General features: G+C 42.5%; 1 protein-coding gene across 2 annotated transcripts in view; it reads right to left on the bottom strand.

Moving 5' to 3' along the window:
• Positions 1-20,310, bottom strand: part of NFATC3 (nuclear factor of activated T cells 3) — a 76,896-nt gene that overhangs the window by 10,557 nt on the left and 46,029 nt on the right. Inside the window, exons 4-9 of one of the 2 annotated variants that reach the window (XM_084812010.1) lie at positions 18,594-18,793; positions 15,436-15,608; positions 13,554-13,694; positions 11,239-11,294; positions 10,299-10,425; positions 38-8,745 (exon numbers count right to left, since the gene is read on the bottom strand). In XM_084812010.1, coding sequence (XP_084668136.1) covers positions 7,676-8,745; positions 10,299-10,425; positions 11,239-11,294; positions 13,554-13,694; positions 15,436-15,608; positions 18,594-18,793 — 1,767 coding nt within the window. In that variant the 3' untranslated portion in view covers positions 38-7,675. The remainder of the gene's footprint in view (positions 1-37; positions 8,746-10,298; positions 10,426-11,238; positions 11,295-13,553; positions 13,695-15,435; positions 15,609-18,593; positions 18,794-20,310) is intronic. The other variant, XM_084812009.1, reaches the window with a different exon arrangement.

The raw sequence follows: 20,310 nt of genomic DNA, 5'->3' as shown, positions 1-20,310 counted from the left end.
CACATCTGAAGGGCGCCAGGTTGGGGAAGGCTTATACATGGCATATATGAATTCTTTACATCCACTTTCACCAACAGCATATAGCAAGCTCAAACACACAATGACTAGCCAATCACTGGTAACTGTAGGCCACACTTAAGGATAGCTTTGCAATGGGCAATTGCTCACCTCTTCCTCTGTGTGCTTTGACTTCTCCCCTTCAAAGTTCTCTCCCTACCACCTCCTCTTGCCATTGTTGCACTCTTTCCTTCCTGTACATTGCTGCTGCTCTGCTACTTGTAAGTAGAGAAACAGAATACTGCTATTCTGGCTATCCATGCCCTCACTTCAGGCTTTACAGATTAAATACATGAATTCTGAATTCTAAAACACAAAAGCATTCTTTTGAATCCTGCCATTTTCTGTTCCAACATTCATTTCACAGAAGGCAAACTGATAGGGCTCATAGATAAGTAACTTGGCCAAGAAACTGAGTACAAGGCAGAGATGGGGTCTGAGCCACAAATGCCAAATTACATATTTGCCCTGAAAGCACAACAAAATACCAGTTTCACAGATGGCAAACTGGTGATGCTCAGGGAAACACACACGCAGGCAAAACATGCAGCCACACCACACACCCAAGCAAAAAAACAAAAACAAGCAAAGGGAGGTTCTCCATGATTTGGAAAGATGTCCATGCTGATTGGCTGGCAGTCTAATACATATGATTTGCATATTAATATATACACGATATAACCATGTGCATCTCTTAAAATGTTTGTGATATCTAAGTGGCAATGTTTTATCCATTGCTGGTTCTTTAACAAAGAAAAGCAGATTAACACATTCAGTAGGAGGGCCCTGGATTCAATTCTATACGTCTATGTATAGATTTTCATATGTGTATTTATATTACATGCAGATATTTTAAACCAGATTTTGAGGTATACTTTATGTATGCTCCCTTTACAGTAATTTTATTGTGAGCCACGAAGTAAGACTTACAAATTTGTAGAATAAATGAAATCCGTACAGGAATACTTTCCAGCCCTTTCAATATATGTAACGCTGACAAAAAATCTTTTAAAAAACCCTGTTCTTTCTCATTTAAGAACATCCAAATCTTCAGCATTGTAAACTCCTCCTTTAGTGAATATGCACTCACCTTTAGGAAAGTAAGCAGTGAGCCAAAATTAAGAAGCTTTTATTTTAAAAGCATAATGAAAGCAAAAAGTGATTTAGGATGCACAAGATGGACAGGAAACATATAATTTCTAGGTTGATATTAATAACGCATGCACAGTGGAAGACCGAGAACATGCCATCCAACCATGCCTGATGTTTGTGCATTTCAGGTTTCCATAGTGGCCTGTATACACGTGTACAGCCTAAGATGCACAGGCCTAACCTGCACACCTTGAATTTGTACTGTATAAATCTCACACATCAGACCAGGGCAGGCACAACATAGCAAAGGGGGGGGGGGGAGTGAGGACACAAAATGCAGATCTGATCTCACACGTACACTTTGAAGGCCACATAGGGTTATGGACACCATCCCCAGCATAAGCACAGAGGCAACTGAAGTCAGTTGAATTTACTTTGATCCTCACTTACAGTACACAGGATTGTTTTCTAAATGAGTAATATACAGGAGACACTAAGGTTACAAGGGTCAACCTTCTGTGTTTTGTTCTTTCTCTTCACTTATTAGTTGAAGTACAATATGCTGAATCAAATCGGTGATTAAAGTTGTAAACACTCTTACTTGGAAGTCCACCACAGTTGCACTTCTTTCTGCATAAACATGGCCAGAATACTGCTGTACACCTAATTTGCAGTATTAAAATACTGCTGATATTGTCTTGCTTTATAAAGATAAAACCGATTAGTTGTGCTTTTTGGGTAAACAAACTCACAGATGCAAAAAAAAAAAGGACTTAGTTAATCAAGATTACTAGTAAACCTCAAGGAACGCTGAAGTCCTAATATAGCCTATGTTTCCTCTTGCATTCTGCGCCTACATCTACATACAAACCCTAACAGCTGTGGTGATGTTGTGACAATATATTTAGCTGCGTCTTTGTTGCACACAACCAGTAAGTGGTAGCATGTCAGTTTTCACTATAGCAGCATGCCAGGATATAATTAACTTGTCCTATTCTGTACTGCTGCAGAGAAGCCTCTGCAACTCAGCGCATTTGTTATCAAGAGGATGTGTGGAAAATAGCTATTTCACATGTAGATGCTGCTGCTTTGAAAAATCAGCAATCTTCAAAGCACCATGACAAACTGCCAGGGACCTCCTAATATACTATTAGCTTCAAAATTAAAAGCTAAACTAAGTTTACATTGTCTCGTATTATTATACAAGCCTCTAATGCACTATACAAAAGTGCTACACTAACAAAGCGCCCCATTTCTTTTACCAATCAACTTTGTACACTATAGATCTAGACCCTTTAAAACCAAGATTCTCCAATTACAAGATGCAAAATGTCTTCAAGTCATCTCAACACCAATCAGTAGGACAATGTCCTACACAACGTCTCATTAGAAGGAATAGTTCACATGTCACCCCCTCATTGAGGGCAGGCTTATATTCAGGTTCTGGCTGTTTTGAAATGGAGATGGGAGCAGACTCCTTTTTCTTAACGCCCCACCGGGTCCATGGAATGAAGAGAGACCCTGCAACAGGCTCCACACCTAACACTACAGATCAATATATGTCCTTTGCAGCAGCACCAACTAAGGAACTGAAATTTGCTCACTCCAGCAATGGCTTCTCTCTGTACAGTGTCTCCATAGCTGCCAAAGCAGTTAGAATACACTAGAGAATCCAGCCTGCTAACGCAAGGAAGGTGAATGGCATATAAGCAATTGCACAGTGCATCCTCTGAGAACACAAGTTACAGGTAAGCAGACTTTCTTTTTGGTGTCTCTGCATTCCCACATTTTGGAGCCTGACCAGATGCCTTTCCTGGAAGCTTCCAGCTGAGTCTCCCCAATGAGCATGTACCACAGCCTGCTGTAAACTTCCAGTGTTGGCTTGCTACACCTTACAGGGAAGCCTGGGGCATTCATGGAATAAGCATGCACAGGGAAAGTTTTGTCATCTTATAGCACAAGCAAGTTCTCTGACAATCCACTTCTGGACTTTCTGGGAAGATGTATGGTATCCGCTCTCAGGAATACAGCAGTAATGTCCTGAACTACTGGAGTATGGTCCAGGTAGTCACCAGGAGATCACTGCATGGGATTTGGCAGCACCTAGCTCTCTATCCTAAGGAAGGTGCAAATCCAGGTAGTTCTATTGCAAGGGGTTTGCTTTCTATAAATCCTAAGGAGGCACATTTGTCCAAAGAAAGACTCTTCCAAGTAGAAAAGCCACAGAGCAGGGAGTCTCCAACCCTGTTGGATCCATGGGCACATTTGAGAATTTGTCAGGGCCCAGCCCCAACATGGCAGTGGGCTCTATAGTTTACAGTCAAAATCTGATTAGAAGTGGCCTGGAAGGGTTTGGAGCCCAGATCAGTAGTGAGAAGCCCAGGGCCTAAGAGTCTGGCTATGCCTAGTTATTCATGCAATATGGGGTGGGGGTGGCTGGTTGGGCCAAATCACCCTATGGAATGTCAGAATAAATGTGAGAGTATCTGTCAGTTTTCTCATAGAAACTAGCAGAAGATGAGTGAGTCTCCCCAGTCCAGCTGCTAGTGGTCAACCTCGAATGCCATGCCTACAGTTAAGATAGCTAACAGCCTCTCCATGGGAAACTGGTAAAGTGCTGAAGTGCTCCCAGCCCTGAAAGGAAAGGTTTTCCCTACCTAGACCCCAGGATCAGCCACTCTGTTCCCAATGTGGCACTCCTACCACCTCCTCTGCCATCAGAGCCCCTACCCCGGAAGACAGTGTGTCTGTGTGTGCGCGCGTGCGTGTGTACGGACATGTGCGTGTAAAGAAAGAGAGAAGGGGCTGGGAAGGGAGAGAAAAAGAGCAATGCTAAGGGCTGGGAGGAAGAAATAGCGAGATAAAGGCATAAGAGGGAAAGAAAGAGCAAGGCTAGGGACTGGGAGGGAGGGGGAAATAGCAAGAGAAAGAGTAAGGCTAGAGGCTAGGAGGGGGACAAAAAGCAAGGTGAAGAGGTGGGGGGAGAGAAATAACGAGGCTAGAGGTTGGGAAGGTAGGGGAAATAGCAAGGCAAAGAGGTAGAGGGAAGAGAAAGAGTGAGGCTGGAGGCTAGAAAGGGAAAGAAAAACGGTGGCTAGGGACAGGGAAGGGAGAGAAATAGTAGGAAAGGGATTGGGGGAGAGAAATAGAGAGGCTGGGAGCAGAGAGAGAGAGAGAGAGAGAGAGAGAGGGAGGGACAGACGGATGGACGGACAAAGACAGAGAGAGAGCGTGTGCGCAAAACATCAGTGTGGGCGGAAGATTGGGCTGGGCCAGGAAGCAACTCTTTCCTTCTCTGCCTGCCCACCTAATACTTGATCTGTGGCAGGTTCAGGAACAGGAAGGAGAACTTGGTGCCCTAACATTTTTCAAGGATTTTTTAATAATTAAAAATAGTTTTGAAGGAGGCAGGGAATGAAGAGCTTCATGGGTGCCACTGGAGGACCCTGTGGGCACCATGGCACTGGGGACCCCTGCCATAGATTGGCCAATTGCATCTATCTGCCACAGCTAGTGCACCTCTTGAAACTCACTCCCTGTGCCATACACCATACAGCCAGCCTTAGGACCGGCCACAGCATCTACCCCACTAACTCTTTATCAAGAAATGCTAATTAACTAAAGCGGAAGGCAAGAACTGAGAAGAATACCTACTTCAACCTATGGTATATGAACTTCAATGCCAGCCAGCCTCATGAGCAGGGACAGAAGCTCACTGACTCCTGCTTGCTCCCTAGAACATTCAGACTTGTGCATGAGCATGCCAGAATTATAGAGGTTTGCATGATTAAACAACCATGTTAACCTTGAGTTGTTTGGGAGCACACATGCAATAATAATAAAAAACCCGGCTATGGAATGAGCTCCCTAGTGAGGTTCGCCTGGCACCTACATTGTATTCCTTTCAGCGCCAGGTGAAGACCTTTTTATTTTCCCCAGGCACTTTAGCATTTTAGCTTTCTAGACTTTTAGCTTTGCTTTTTTAAATCTGTATTTTAAATTCCTGCACTGCTGCTAGGTTTTATTGTGGATGTATTGTTATATTGTGGTTTTAATGTTCTATATATTTTAAATTGTTTTATTGTGCGCCGTTTGGTTTTAATTTTTGTGAACCACCCAGGGAGCGTCGGCTATTGGGCAGTATAGAAATAAATAAATAAAATGTCTCTCAACCACTTGCCCACTTCCACTCTGGATTGCTGAGAGAGAAACAAACCAGAGTTCTAATCCATGGTTTGTTCTTGGGTTAAAACTCTGGGTTGTTTCTCCCTCAACAACCCAGACTTCCAGGTTCAGATGTCAAAGAGAACAACCCAGGAACAGGGCATCCCTGGGTCATTTTGCAAGGCAGAAGTGGGTGGAAGCCAGCATGCTCTCTTTTGTGTGCTCTCAAATAACCCAAGGTTAACAAACTATGGGTTATTTAATCATGCAAACTGTGTCAGAGATAAGGAGAATTCTGCTAGTAGGGAAAGTGAATTAAGTCCTCATTGTGTGCTCACGGACTAGATCCAAAGCAGACTCCTATTCTGCAGAGAAATCCAACTGAGACCTAGCTTTGCTCTAGAATAAATGCACAGCCCTATTACGTGGCTTTCTAATCCATAGCTTTATGTAAGGGGAGATACAACAGATAAAGAAATGAAAGAAGATTACCAAAAGGTCATTATAATCAGATACTGAACATAAACTCAAGCTTAACGCAACCTCGGGTTAACAAAGATCACATAAATTACTGCTACAATACCAAAAAGGGATGATTTTACATAAAAAATCTCAAACATTTGTCAACTTTTAAAAATCTATGTAACTGTGCTATTCATTCTATTATTTAGATTCCTTTATATCAGGTTTTAGGAGTAATAGCAGACGGGTTTAATTATTTCAGTCAGTTGAACATTTATAGAAGCAACTGCATGTGTATGTTTGCTGGAAAGTTGAGCATCCTTGTCAGTGCATGCATCTGAAGCTGCTGCCACCCAGCTCTTCATTCATTCAGCAAGTTGAAAAAATTGTCTAGACTTAATAAGTATTTAGGAGCTTCATCAATTCTTTCCTTATCTATTATTAATTTTAAATTGCCTGTTCCACCATATGCTGATAACGTGAAATTGTTACTGTACACTCAGATGGTCACTTTTAGTAGCATTCAAGGTGTACTGATTCACAAACCAAGTGGGTTAAATCCTATAAATATCTGGGGATTCACTGTAAAACTACTATAAATTGGAATTTGCATTTTAAAATAAACTAAATCCAATGCCACTGCACCACAGACTTTTGGAAACAGCATGTAAGTAGACTCATTACCTGAGTTCTAAAAATCTTGAACCTAAACTGTTATTTAGTGCAGAAAATTGAAGTAATCTTGCATGATGTACCTGGAAATGGCCCCAAAGAGCAGCCTAAGCCACCCAACTCACATTCTTTTCCCCCCATGTTGGTAAGCAGGTAGGTGTGTGTGTTGTTCCTACTGAATTCCTTTCTTTTGCTCCATCTCTGCTACATTTTATGGTGTGCATAATTCCATTCCCCAACTACACTATCCTGATAACCCTGAAGCAGTTTCTTTCTACAGCTTATCAAAAAGAAACAGAGAATCCCTAAAATGTATGCTTCTGAGAACCAAGAGTTACTCAGCATGGTAATTTTTAGACCCAAGAACTATATAAAGGAACAGCACAGGATTATGAAAGCAGCAGCAGTCCCTTCTAATGAGATGCTTTTCACTGATTAGGCATAGGCCATATGCATTAACTGTTTCAACACATTTGGATTTGTCTGAATATACAGTTTAAAGTTTGGACAGTGCTAGTTAACTAGATAAACTGAGCAATTACAGCCATAGCATAGATTGCCAGATTTTAGAATAACTGTGTTGTCAAAAACATTTTGACTTTAGTGTTCTTCTATAACTTCAAGAAGTCATTATTCAAAATCATCATTTCAACTGGTGTATACGACAGATGACACCCATGTTCTGCATCTTGCAGAGGAAAGCACCACCTGCCTCATCTATTCACAAAACAAAGTATACAGTGCCAAGCAGTGCTTTCTCCAGCTACCACGATTTGTACCCAGAGTATGATACAAAGGCATATTTGAAGATGCATTTTGAAAACTTGCTATCATGTTACCAAGTCTGAACACATGCCATACTATCAAGCCTTAAGTACTAAAATAATCTATTCTTTGTTTATGTAAACTTAAAACACTAAAATAAACATTAGCTTACCAAGATATAGCTGACCGTCTTTGTGCACACTATGACACTTTGTGCAGATGAGCACACCAGCAGGCAAGGACTGAGCAGGCAAGGACTTTCATGAACACCAAGCACAGACCCAAGCACCCATTTCCCAGTTGCATTTGTGGTTTTCCCCAATGCTGCAGAGAATGGGAAACCCCATGACAATTTGAAGTGCCATGTGTGCGGTGCTTGGATCAAGGTCTCCAAATGCAATCTTTTATTACACTGTTCTTCTGAAAGCAGTAAGCCATTTAAACTTACGCCCCCAAAGTAACATCACTTACCATCATCTAAGGTGATGTCTTGCAGTCCCATTGTCTGAAAATTCAACTCTCGATCTTCAGGTTCAGGTTTAACATTAACAGCTGACCCCTCTGATGAAAATGGAGATGTATCACATATGTTATGTTGCATCAGGGATGAAGCTGCAGCAATTCCTCCCAAACCTGGGCTATGTGCCTGTGGGGACTGTTGTCCAGAGTGACTAACAGTAGTTGGAGGAGGAGATGAGGCAGGTCCTGAGCTAGGAGACTGGTAAGGCATAGGCTGCAACTGTGGAGAAGATGGCCCAGATCGTGGTGATTGGACCAAAGAATGAGAAGATTTGGGGGATGGTGATGAAGTGTTACCTGGATTTGAAGAATGGTAAGTGACTTGCTGCAAATGTGTGGAAGGGTGTCCAAGGGACTGAGTTATTGCAGAAGAGACAGAATTTTGCTGAGGATTTGAACAGTGGTACCCCATTGATTGCAGATGAGGCGATGATTGTCTTGAATGAGCTGGGTGTGTTGAAGGATGCCCTCCTGTTGCAGCGGAAGTTGACAGTGAACCTGGATTTGATGAATGATACGGCATTGGTGGTAGAGATTGGCAGCTAAGGTTTATTAATGGAGGTACAGCTGCATCTTGCTGAAATGAAATTGCATCATATCCTTGGCTAGAAGAGGCAGAGTTCATGGGAAGACCAGACTGTCCATTAAACATAACATTAGATTGCATAGGCTGGTAGGAAGGCCTCACAGAAGAAGCTGATGTTACCTGAAAAGACTGGTGAACTACAGCTGGAGACAAAACAGGATGCTCTTCACCTGGACTAACGTTTCTACCTTGGATGTGTGACAACTGGGATACTGCTGAGGACACCATGGGTGTGTATGTTTGCTGAACTGGGCATACAAGGCTCCTGGGTGAAGTAGAAAGTAAACTATCACGTGAGAGCCCTGGATCTGCTGAAGGCAGCTGAGTTTGGAGAGAAGGGAGCCCTTTAACACCTGTACAACGAGTAAGGGACAACGATGGAACTGAAGACAAATCCATTTCATCTCTGTTCTCTTGTTTCAGTACAACTGTATAATAAAAAACAATAGTCAACTAAAATGCACAGATGAAGGTCATATATATCCCTCTGTAGTCAGCCCTGTCCACAGCCATACTGCCCTAGGTCAATTGTTAAAATATACATGTTGGAGATTGATCTTGGGGCTTTCTGAATGCAAAGCATAATCTGTATTATAATTTATATGAAAATTAAGTATACTGTTAGAAGTACAAAAACCTAGAAAAATATCACCAGCTGCAGGGACCAGAAGATTCTGCCCCCCTCAAATATCTCCCTAATGCTATTACAGTATAACTGTGTTAGCCTTCTGTTTACAAGTTCAAGGGTTAAGTATAGCATATATTTTAATAAATTAGCATGAGCTTTCGTGGATTACAACCCATTTTCATCATATACTGTAAGTGGAACTGGAGGCTTCGAGTCTGAAAAGCCAGTTTAATAGGTAGATCTGCAGCAAGCATTCCATTCTCATAAAGTGACCGTTACAAACCACAAAGTGCACTAAGATTCAATAGTCCCTATTCAGGCCCTGATTGACGCAATCAGATTTCCTTATCATCAGCATTCTCATGTTCCAAGTGAGCTCCTGATTCTATTGTAAGGATTCTAATTGTAAGCTTCTTTGGAAGCCAATCTTAGTTGACAAATGGGATGCAAAATACGCTCGCTCACTCTTAAGACCACGTAGATTTCTGCTACGCAGACAAAGTTTTTTCCCATTATAGGCATTAGAATTTTTGAAGAATAAATACAGTTTTACAGGCATTTTAGGCAGAAAGCTGAGAACCATTTCAGCATGCCAACTCAAAATTCACTTTAGGAACAATGATTTTTGAACCAGCCCCAAATTGTACAAATCATGCCATAAGATATGACAAGTTTGCCATCAAGAGACATAGATAAGGTGGAAAAAAAAACTGCTTTCAAATTTTGGTATGTCTATCTGTGTATACCAAGATAGTGTTAGTTTAGAAGTATGTGTACTGCTGTTTTAGACATTCCAAAATGTTTCACTCAAAACAATACATAGGTATATACATCAAAGTAAGTTGTGTAATGCTGGATTGTGAGAGATGATGTTGAGTAGGAAAGATGTGCATCATAAATAAGAATAGGAGACTGAGAACAATAGTTCTATATAGGCTACAATACTGTACTAATATTCACATCTATTCTGCATAAAATAAAGTCCCAGATATCCACAGTGCAGGACAGCAAGAAGCATGCATGTAGCCAGAGATAGCTGGAAGTTTTTACTGCAGCTGTATCATCCAGCCAAACAGGTAAACCATTTTTCTATTTAAAACTGTTTTGCCTTTTTAGCTGCAGTTAAAGCATTCAGAAAACCTCTGGCTATATAAATCACTTTTCTTCCAACTCATTGCAGCTACCTAGAATTGCCGCTTTATGGAAACCTTCAAAAGCAGATTTAAGTACTTTTTAAATGATCATGCACAAATTTCATTGTAAAAAAAAAAGAAAAGAGTCAGGTACAAAAAACTGCAAAAAACAGTTTAAATGCTATAGTCATTTGAAACAAAGAACAAAGATGATATGTACCTGGAGTGTAAGTAAAACGCTGAGACTGGCTTTTTTTCCTCTTGCCATTGCAAACATAGAACTGCACTTGCACAGCAGCTGTAATTGTTTTGTTGTGATATGGAGGAATTTCAAGAACAATTGCAGTCTGAATGAAAATGAAGAAAGTTACATATTAAAGGTAAGGTGTACTTTCTTCCACATAAGCTTCTTCACACACTAAAGTAATCTGGCATAGATTCCTCAACATTTTGGCCCTTTTACATCTCAAGCCCCTATGCTCATTTCCACTCAATATTTCATCTCCATTTTTAACTTCCCTTCCCCACATTTTGGAAAGACAGCTTTCTAATATTGGCCATTGCTTGAAAGCCTCTTTCAGTTCTAGAGCTCAAGTTCTGAAAGATATGAAGTAGAAGAAAGAAGCAGGCATCACACCCCCCTCATAGGAGGGAACTTAGGAAGCTGCCTTATATCAAGGCAGATGATTGGTCCATCTACCTTAGTAGTGTCATCACTGACTAGCAGCGGCTCCCCAGAGTTTCATGTAGGAATATTTCCCAACCCTACCTAGAAATGCCAGGAATTGAACCTGGGACCTTTGCATGCAAAGCAGGTGCTGTAGAACTGAACTACAAACCTCCCCAAGTAATCACAGCACTCACTGGAGGAAAAGCTTCATGTCAGAGATTATGACTTCCAGGTAGGCCTGAGCCCTCCCACCTCTCAGAGAAATACTGCTTAGAAGGTTGGGGGTAAGGAGGAGTCAGAATGCACCAGAAAATCATGAACCCACTGGCACATGCAGATCTAATGCCCTTCCTCAAAGCTTGGTCCTAGGAAAACTGGCTAATGTATGGCTTTCCACAATACACTCAAATTTTTGCCAAGCTAATTACAGGACTGCAATATAAAACCTCCCCCAGCTAACATAATTTCCCAGTTTTAAAAGAAGTCTCACCTCTTGACTCCTCTCTCTAATTATTTTTCCTTCTACCTCCCACTGGGGCCGTCCATCTATCAAGAGAAAAGTTTTAATTCAAGTATCAGTTTATTCAAAAGTAATAAAGGCAGGCGAAACATAGACTGTACAATTCTCAATAGTAATTTTCATTTAACATAAAAGGCTTCTCTCGCTGAAGTGAAATTGTCTTGATTTAAGATGGCTAGCAGGGTAGGGTTTAACTGCTAGCAAATACTCCAGAAAGGCAAGAGGGCTTCAGCTATTGGGTGGTATAGAAATATAATAAATAAATATATAATAGATAAATATAGCGAAAGTGGGGTTCAAAGCGAAATTTGAATAGGGAAGGGGAATTATTGTTGATGTATGGCATGGGGCACATAATGTTTAATTCATAGAATAGTGGCTGGTGGAATTACAGAACAGTTTGCATGAAAAGCAAGCAGTATAATGAGAGGGAGCCATGAAATGTAGCCATGAAATTAAAAGACGCTTGCTCCTTGGGAGGAAAGCTACAGCAAATAGGGATGTCAGAGAATTTCGCCACGAATCTCGGGGAGGCCAAATGCCAGCGCATTCGGCCCCCCGAAATCAGTGGCGAAATGGTCTGCCACACCCCCCCCGCCACCCCCAGGACGGGACTTACCTGGGGTGAATCTCCCTGGCGGCGGCAGCGGCTCGGCGGTGGCGGACGGTTTTCCAACCAGCTGCTGCCGCCGCCGCCATTTCCAAGTTTAAAAAACAAAACAAAACGTGATAGGCTACGTAAATATTTACGTAGCCTATCACGGCTAGATTTTTAAAAAATACCGTGATAGGCTACGTAAATGTTTACGTAGCGTATCATGGCTGAGTGAAAAGAAAAAGAAAAAGAAAAAAACCACGCGTACGCAAATGGCGGCGCCCATGGGCGCCACCATTTGCGTTCCTTATTTTGGCACGTCTAGTCTACGTAAACATTTACGTAGACTACGGCGAAAATAAGGGGAACGCAATAGCATAGAAAATAAGGGGAACGGCAATAGAGTACGCCATTTGCGTACGCGCGGTTTTGTTTTGTTTTTTTTCACTCAGCCGTGATAGGTTACATAAACATTTACGTAGCCTATCACAGCTGACTGCAGGGACCCAAACGGCGGCAGCTACGGCCACTGCCATTTGCAGACCCAGCCGGCCAGGATTCGTGGCGGGGGGGACGGGGCACTTCCCCCCCGGCCAGAATTTCGGGGGGGGGGGAGGACAGGGCGCCTCCCCCCCGGCCAGAATTTCGGGGGGGAGGGACGGGACACCTCCCCCCCACCAGAATTTTGGGGGGAAGGGACGGAGCGCCTCCCCCCCACCGCGAAACAAATTTCGTAAAAGGTAAGTGACTTTCGTACATCCCTAATTGGCAAACCTAGACAGCATAGTAAGAAGCAGAGTCATCACCTTGCCAAAAAAGGTCCATATAATCAAAGCTATGGTTTTCCCAGTAGTAATGTATGGCTGTGAGAGGGGGACTATAAGGAAGGCTGAGCGCCGAAGAACTGATGCTTTCGAACTGTGGTGCTGGTCTGGAGAAGACTCTTACGAGTCCCCTGGACTGCAAGGAAGTCAAATCAGTCCATCCTAAAGGAAATCAACCCTGAGTGCTCATTGGAAGGACAGATACTGAAGCTGAAGCTCAAATATTTTGGCCACCTAATGCGAAGAGAACACTCCCTGGAAAAGACCCTGATGCTGGGAAAGATTGAAGGCAAAAGGAGAAGGGGATGGCAGAGGATGAGATGGCTAGATAGCATCACCGATGCAATGAATATGAATTTGAGCACACTCCAGGAGACAGCGGAGGACAGGAAGGCCTGGCGTGCTATGGTCCATGGGGTGAAGAAGAGTCGGACATGACTTAACAACAACAACAACAACAACAACAACAACAACAACAACGTGACATGGCTCTTCGGCGTGGGAAGATTCTGTACTAATTCTAAACAACTAATGCTTCCTGAACATGTGCAAACATCGTGAATTGCTCTACGCTAGTCATAACGCCATTCTGAAGTTCTGCCAATACCAAGAGACACAGAGAGTGGCAACAAGTATCTGGAGAAGATGCTAATAATACTGTATCTACACTTCCCACATGAATGCATAAGAATTGAAGAAAGGAAGCAGACATCTCCCTACACTTGTGTTTCAGTGTAGGGTAGCAGGATTAATTATCTTGAAGAGGAAGAGAGGACAGATGCTTAGTTACACCATATAAACCTTTGGTCGTTTCACTTCAGTCCTAAAACTAAACCCTTTCTGCAGCCTGAAACAGGTTAACTTACCTTGCCCCTTTTCAAGAAATATTATTTTTGATTCTGGAAGGAAGTTAAATCCCGTAACAACCATTTCATGGCCTCCATTTACTGAGCAACTATTGATGCTGTATTTCTCTATCTGAGGAAGTTCTTGAGCTGATCTCTGAGCTTTGTGAAAAAGATATACAAAAATACATAAGCATGCTGGAATTATAGCTAAGAATTTATGACAATAAAAAGACCTATATTTACTACTTCAAACAGAATATACATCATAAGAAGAGCCCTGCTGGATCCATCTAGCCCAGCATTTTGTTCATACAGTGGCCAACCAGCTGTCGACCAGGAACCCTCAAGCAGGGCATGAGCACAACAGCACCCTCCCACCCATGTTCCCCAGCTACTGGTGTACATAGGCTCACTACCTCAGGTACTGGAGGTGGCGCATAGCCATCAGGACCAGTAGCCAGCGACACCTTTTTCCTTCAGAAATTTGTCCAACCCCCTTTTAAAGCCATCTAAATTGGTGGCCATCAGTACATCCTGTAGTAGCAAACTGCATAGTTTAACTGTGTGCTGTGCGAAGAAGAACTTCCTTTTATCTGTCCTGAACCTCCCACCAATCAGCTTCACAGGATGACCCTGGGTTCTAGTATTGTGAGAGAGGGAGAAAAATCCACACCATGCATAATTTTGTACACCTCTATCATGTCTCCCCTCACCCTCCTTTTTTCCAAGCTAAACAATCCCAGCTATTGTAACCTTCTCTCATAGGGGAGATGCTCCAGCCCCTTGATCATTTTAGTTGCTCTTTTCTGCACTTTTCCCAGGTCTACAATATTTTTTTTAGGTGTGGTGCCCAGAACTGTACACAGTGGTTCCAAGTGTGGCTGCACCATAGATTTGTATAGGGCCAGTATGACATTGGCTTATACATGTTTACTGTTGATTGGTGCTTATAACCACTCACATTGTTCACTTCTTCCTCAAGGTGTGGAAAGCATGCACTTGTACAAGACAACCTCCCTGTACCTCTGTGTTTCATATTATTACACACATGCTGCATTCATATCAGATCTTCTCCCCACCCCATTAATGGCAGTATTGATATTTCACATTATGTAGTACCTGCTTTATAGCCGACTAGCTGCATAATGTTTTGTGGCCTTTATTTCAAATAATTTGGCTCATAATACACATCAGCTGCAGCATTTATAACTCCTTGCATTCCTTTATCATTTATTACCAAAGCTGTTTCCAGTTCACTATCCCCCTTCTTTGAAAATTAAACACCAAATTAGAATTGTAGAGGTTGCTCATTAAGGGGGCCAGTTTGGCTATTGAGACTATGAAACCCCGAACTAAAACAATGCTACTAAGTTCAAAGCATGATTTGTATAAGATTTGTAAAATGTTAAAATGCAGGCTATATTTATTTTGTCTCAAACTGTAGTTTGTTTTAATATAGTTGATAGTTTAAATTTGGTGTATTCAAATATTTTCATTTATACCCAGCTTTTCCTTTTAGTCAGAAGCCCAAAGCACTTGCTAATTACAAATCAATACAAAATATCCAAATTGATTGTTTTATACTTATTGCCAATAGCTTACCAAATTCATGAAAAATAAGCTTACATAAATTTTAACAAATATCAATATTTAATCAAACGAAGTATTGTATCTAACCTAATAATCCCTTTATGTACTAAAACAAAAGGCAAAAAACTCACAGCAGCTACAGATCAATATATTAAGATCAACAAAGAGGTTCTCCCAGAGCAGCAGCAATAGGGGAACAGCCTCATCTGGAAATTCAATTTTATAAGACACAAGTTTTATTCTATTGCCATATGACTTATTAGCAAGCGTAATTTTATCAGGGGGGACCAAAAATGGAGAAAAAACTTACAGCATTCAACAGGTATTGAAGCAGCTTGAAGGGACAAGACTTTTCCACTAGGCTGAGGGATGTGTACTCGAAATACAAGTCGCACTCTTGTATTTTTCCTTCCAATATCTGTCTCCCCTTTACGAAGTTCTATGTCTGAATTGCGGAGTTTCAAAATACCTGCACAATCAATACTGTGGAAAACCAGAGGGTTGAATGAAAAAATGGCAAATCATGTATTACTTACTAAATAACTCAAACACAAGTCATACATATTTTACAGTGGGCTGGTTCGCACATCACAACAACCCAAGGTTTGTTTAAAGGTATTGTACACTCCTGACACTCTTGAGTGTTGTACACAATGCAGCATGCTGGTCCACACTGCCCAATCACCCGCAGGATGAGTGGGAGTGGGTCAACAACTTATGAATTGTTGTTTTTACATTTGCAACACTAATCAGGTACAGTGCTACCTAGGGATGGCAGAGAATTCTGTCACGGATCTCGGGGAGGCCGAATGCCAGTGCATTCGGCCCCCCGAAATCTGTGGCGGAACGGCCTGCCACCCCCCCGCCACCCCTGCGGATCCCCCTGGGACGAGACTTACCTGGGGCGGATCTTCCGGGCGGCGGTGGCTCCTTCGGCGGTGGCTGGTCTTCCGACCGGCTGCCGCCGCCTACGCTACCTACGTTTTTACGTAGCCTAAAACGTCTGGGTAAAAAAAAACAAAGGCGTACGCAAATGGCGACGGCTACGGCTGGCCACCATTTGCGTTCCTTATTTTGGGCCATCTTACTCTACATAAATAATTACGTAGACTAGGAAGGCGAAAATAAGGGGAATGCAAATAGCGCCCGCTACACTATTTGCGTTCCCCTTATTTTCGCCGTCATAGTCTAAGTAAATATTTACGTACATTAAGACAGCCAAAAAGAAGGAACGCAAATGGCGGCGGCCGTAGCCACCATTTGCGTACACGGGTTTTTGTGGGGGGGGGTTACCCAGAGCCCTCTGCGGACGGAAATCCGTCTGTGGACGGCTCTGGCCTGGCCGGCTGCTCTGCGGAGCTGCCGCGGAGCACAGCCGGCCACGGAGGATTCCGAGGGGGAGGAACGGAGCACCTCCCCCCTGGCCAGGATTCCGTCCCTCCCCCCTGGCCTCCCCACCTCCGGGGGGAGGGACGGAACACCTCCCCCCCCCACCATCAGCATAATCCACGAAAGGTAAATGATTTTCGTACATCCCTAGTGCTACCCACAGTCTTGTGGAAGGAAGGCATAACCTATCCATCAGTAATGACCATTCTGAAAATGTATCTTGAGCTGGAGAACCAGGGATGACTGGCATATGTTAGCTGTATCACTTATCAGTGAGATTTACAAGTGATTCTTATGAAAGTTACACATGCCAAACTACATCTGGCATATATCATAGAATCATAGAATAGTAGGGTTGGAAGGGGCCTACAAGGCCATCGAGTCCAACCCCCTGCTCAATGCAGGAATCCAAGTCAGAGCATCCCTGACAAATGGCTGTCCAGCCTCATCTTGAAGGCCTCCAGTGTGGGAGAGCCCACCACCTCCCCAGATAATTGGTTCCATTGTCGTATTGCTCTTACAGTCAGGAAGTGTTTCCTGATGTTCAGCCGGAATCTGGCTTCCTGTCACTTGAGCCCATTATTCCGTGTCCTGCACTCTGGGATGATCAAGAAGAGATCCTGGCCTTCTTCTCTGTGACAACCTTTCAAGTACTTGAAGAGTGCTACCATATCTCCCCTCAGTCTTCTCTTCTCAAGGCTAAACATGCCCAGTTCTTTCAGTCTCTCTTCATATATGACACGCTTGTTACCACACTCATTCACCAACTGTTACCTTCCTATGTAATGTTTTTTACATCTGAACTAAGAAAGCATGAGGGTTAAAGTAAGCTGAAATTCACTCGGTCAGTTCAGACGCAACATTCCTAATCCTCCAAACCACATGCTGCAGGCTTGCAGGTTCACTCTTCCTTCCATATCTCCCCGCCCCCTGCTTTTCCTTAATTTAAGCAAATCATAGTTTACTGTAGCACACAAACTGGGCAAACTATGGTTTGTGCAAACAAAGAAGAGAAAGAAGGGAATATGAGTGTACAAGAGCAATGGATGGGAAGATAAGAGGAGTGCATGAACCAATGGCATTTTCCTGATCTCACCAAATATGTTTAGAGAACCAAGAGCATTACATCTGAACCAACCCATTTTAACTTGCCTTTTTTGTATTTGATCTTAGTATTGCATCTGATCATAACTATCACATGGGCCAGAGACTTTTGTTTTGTTTGAAGTAGATTTAGCATTTTCTGGCATCAACATGAGTCAGTAGGCCACACACAAATGTCAAAGGGGGGCAGGGGAGAGAAGAGAGCGCAGCTATTCCAAATAAGGTTTCAGGCTAATGAAAAAGTTGCTTCAGAAATCTGTTAAATAAAATGAAAATATATTTAACAATTCCTAGATGTTTGTAGTACACCAACAGTCTCAGGGCACAATCTTATCGGGATAGTCAGCCACCTCCGAACTCAGAGGCAGCCGATGTGGCTAGACAGCCAGTTTTGGCTGTCTAGCTGGGGACCTCGGAGCAGGGGTGGGGGAACAGGCTGCACAGTGCATAGGAAGCGTCGTAATGACACTTCCGCAGTCTCCTCCCGTCCCCTGGGAATACCCTTTTCACCTGCTCTGCACTGCGGCTACGAGCGTGGAGATGGCGAAGAACCGTGCTGCCTACAAGGGAGGGGAAGAAGGGAAGGAGAGCTCAGTTCCCAGAAATGGAAAAATCTTATGGCTATCTAGACAATGTCTAGCGGTCATAAGAATTGCTCTCCTCACTGTATTGTTCACATAAAGTCACCAGCAGCTACTGCATCCTAAAGGACCTGAACTACTGTGACAAACCAGTCACATTCAATTTTTTTTTTTAAGTACAATTTTTCAAGGTTCTATTTCAGCCTTAAGAAAAACAGCCCAAATTAAGTTTTGCATCAGGCTGGAGTGAGCTTTCTTTAAAATGAAGTGATTGGAGAGAAACTGATATTAGAAGATATCACAGAGTAACTTTTCTAAAAGGTCTCTCCCCACACATAGCTGAGAAACCTGGCATACAATATATAGACTTACTTAGAAAAATCATCTGACATACCTGGCTGACATATTGTTTTCAGGAAGAAGTGGAATTTCCAAGACCTTTGTGCTAGCAATAATTATTTCTTGACTAGCGGTAGCAACTGTTTTCCCCGTGATTCGATGCACCTGGTAAAAGGCATGTGGCCGTAAGTAACGATCATCTGCTGTCCCAATGAACATCTGTAGGTTTACTGGTTTTTCACTATAACCCAGGAGCTGATGGGGAAAGAGAAAGATACAATCATGTGTTAACTTGCATTATCTATTATTTGTGCAAAAACAATTCCTTCTACAAAAATGGGATTTTGAAGGTAAGTCACAGAAATGTGTTCACTCTCATGAACCTAAATACACAGAGGCATATTCTGCAGGCAGCTAAGGTTTTATATTCATCACAATGTAAAATTAATTGAACCTGCAGCTACTTAAAACTGTAAATATGAATTCAAATACAGATGCATAGATGACTCGTTCCTGTAAAAAGATTTCACAAGACTCCATGAGAACAATTCCAAATTGCAAATTAGATCAAAACTACCCTGTGACACGTTACTAATTATTGCTGCTCTCTGGGCAACAGCATCGTTCTGCGAAATCAAATAGCATGTGCATAACTCTGCCAAAATGACTGGCTGCACTGGCAGAGCTTGTGCAAGGTATTGTGCACTGTGCTGGCGTAGCTTCCGCTAGCGGAACACATTGCACTAGTTGAGTTTGCACAAGTGATATTGAGATGTGCTAGTGGAGCAGTTGCGCAAGCAGAATTTTTGTTGGATTCTCCCCTTGCACACAATTGCAAACCTAGTTTCCACAAGCACAACATTACTTGCACTAGCAGAATCATACTTTTAGGTACTGTCCTCTATTCCTTTCATATTATAACGCCAATATAGTTTGATATTAGGGCTCTATGCTTTGCTGTATATAGTGTTTAATATACTTGTCATTTAAAAGGAATGATATCAACAATTATCACAAATTAATAACATAGCACAAACACTTGATTAAATATTACACTGAGATCCTGAAAATGAAAATGTATATTTGTTAACATTAATGTACATGGCTTCTGTATTTTAGCTTATATATATGAAATGGTTGCCACATTTTAGAGGAATGCTCCACAGTATACTAGCTGAGATTTTGGCCACTAGGGTGGGCTCCCCCAGGCACTATCTAAAGTTCCTCTAGAACTGGGGTCTCCAATGTAGTGCCCATGGGCACCAGTGTCCTCACAGACACTTATCTTGGTGTTCATTGGGCTCCCTGCCTCTGCTGATTTTTTATTTTACTTCTTTTACATGTTTTTTATTCTTTTTTTGTCTATACTGCCTTCCAGATTGGTTCAAAAGACTGGCTTTTGTGTGTTGGAGCTCAGACCTCAGAACCTCAGACTTAGGTTCTTGGGCAAGTTACATTTCTTTAGCCTCACCAGTTTGCCTTCTTGGAAACTAGTGGTCATCCACTCCCTCCATAGCAGCTGTTTTGTGAATGGGCACCACACCATGGCAGCCATTTTGTGAGAGCACCCACAACACTCAAGACTCAACACTCCACTCAATGAACCCAGTGGCCCAAAAAGGTTGGGGACCTCTGCTCTAGAATGTTAACCACAACAACCTTCTTGGGTTGGTTCACATCCTGGAGAGCAGTTTTCTCCAACCCAGTGCTGTCCAGCTGTGTTGGATTAAAACTCCCAAGATTCCTAACCATTGGCCATGGCTGGCTCAGGC

The sequence above is a fragment of the Heloderma suspectum genome, chromosome 8, assembly GCF_057233095.1.
Source record: "Heloderma suspectum isolate Gila_16-S chromosome 8, 16-S_ref, whole genome shotgun sequence".
NCBI lineage: Eukaryota > Metazoa > Chordata > Lepidosauria > Squamata > Helodermatidae > Heloderma > Heloderma suspectum.
This window is presented reverse-complemented; position numbering and strand designations above follow the sequence as displayed.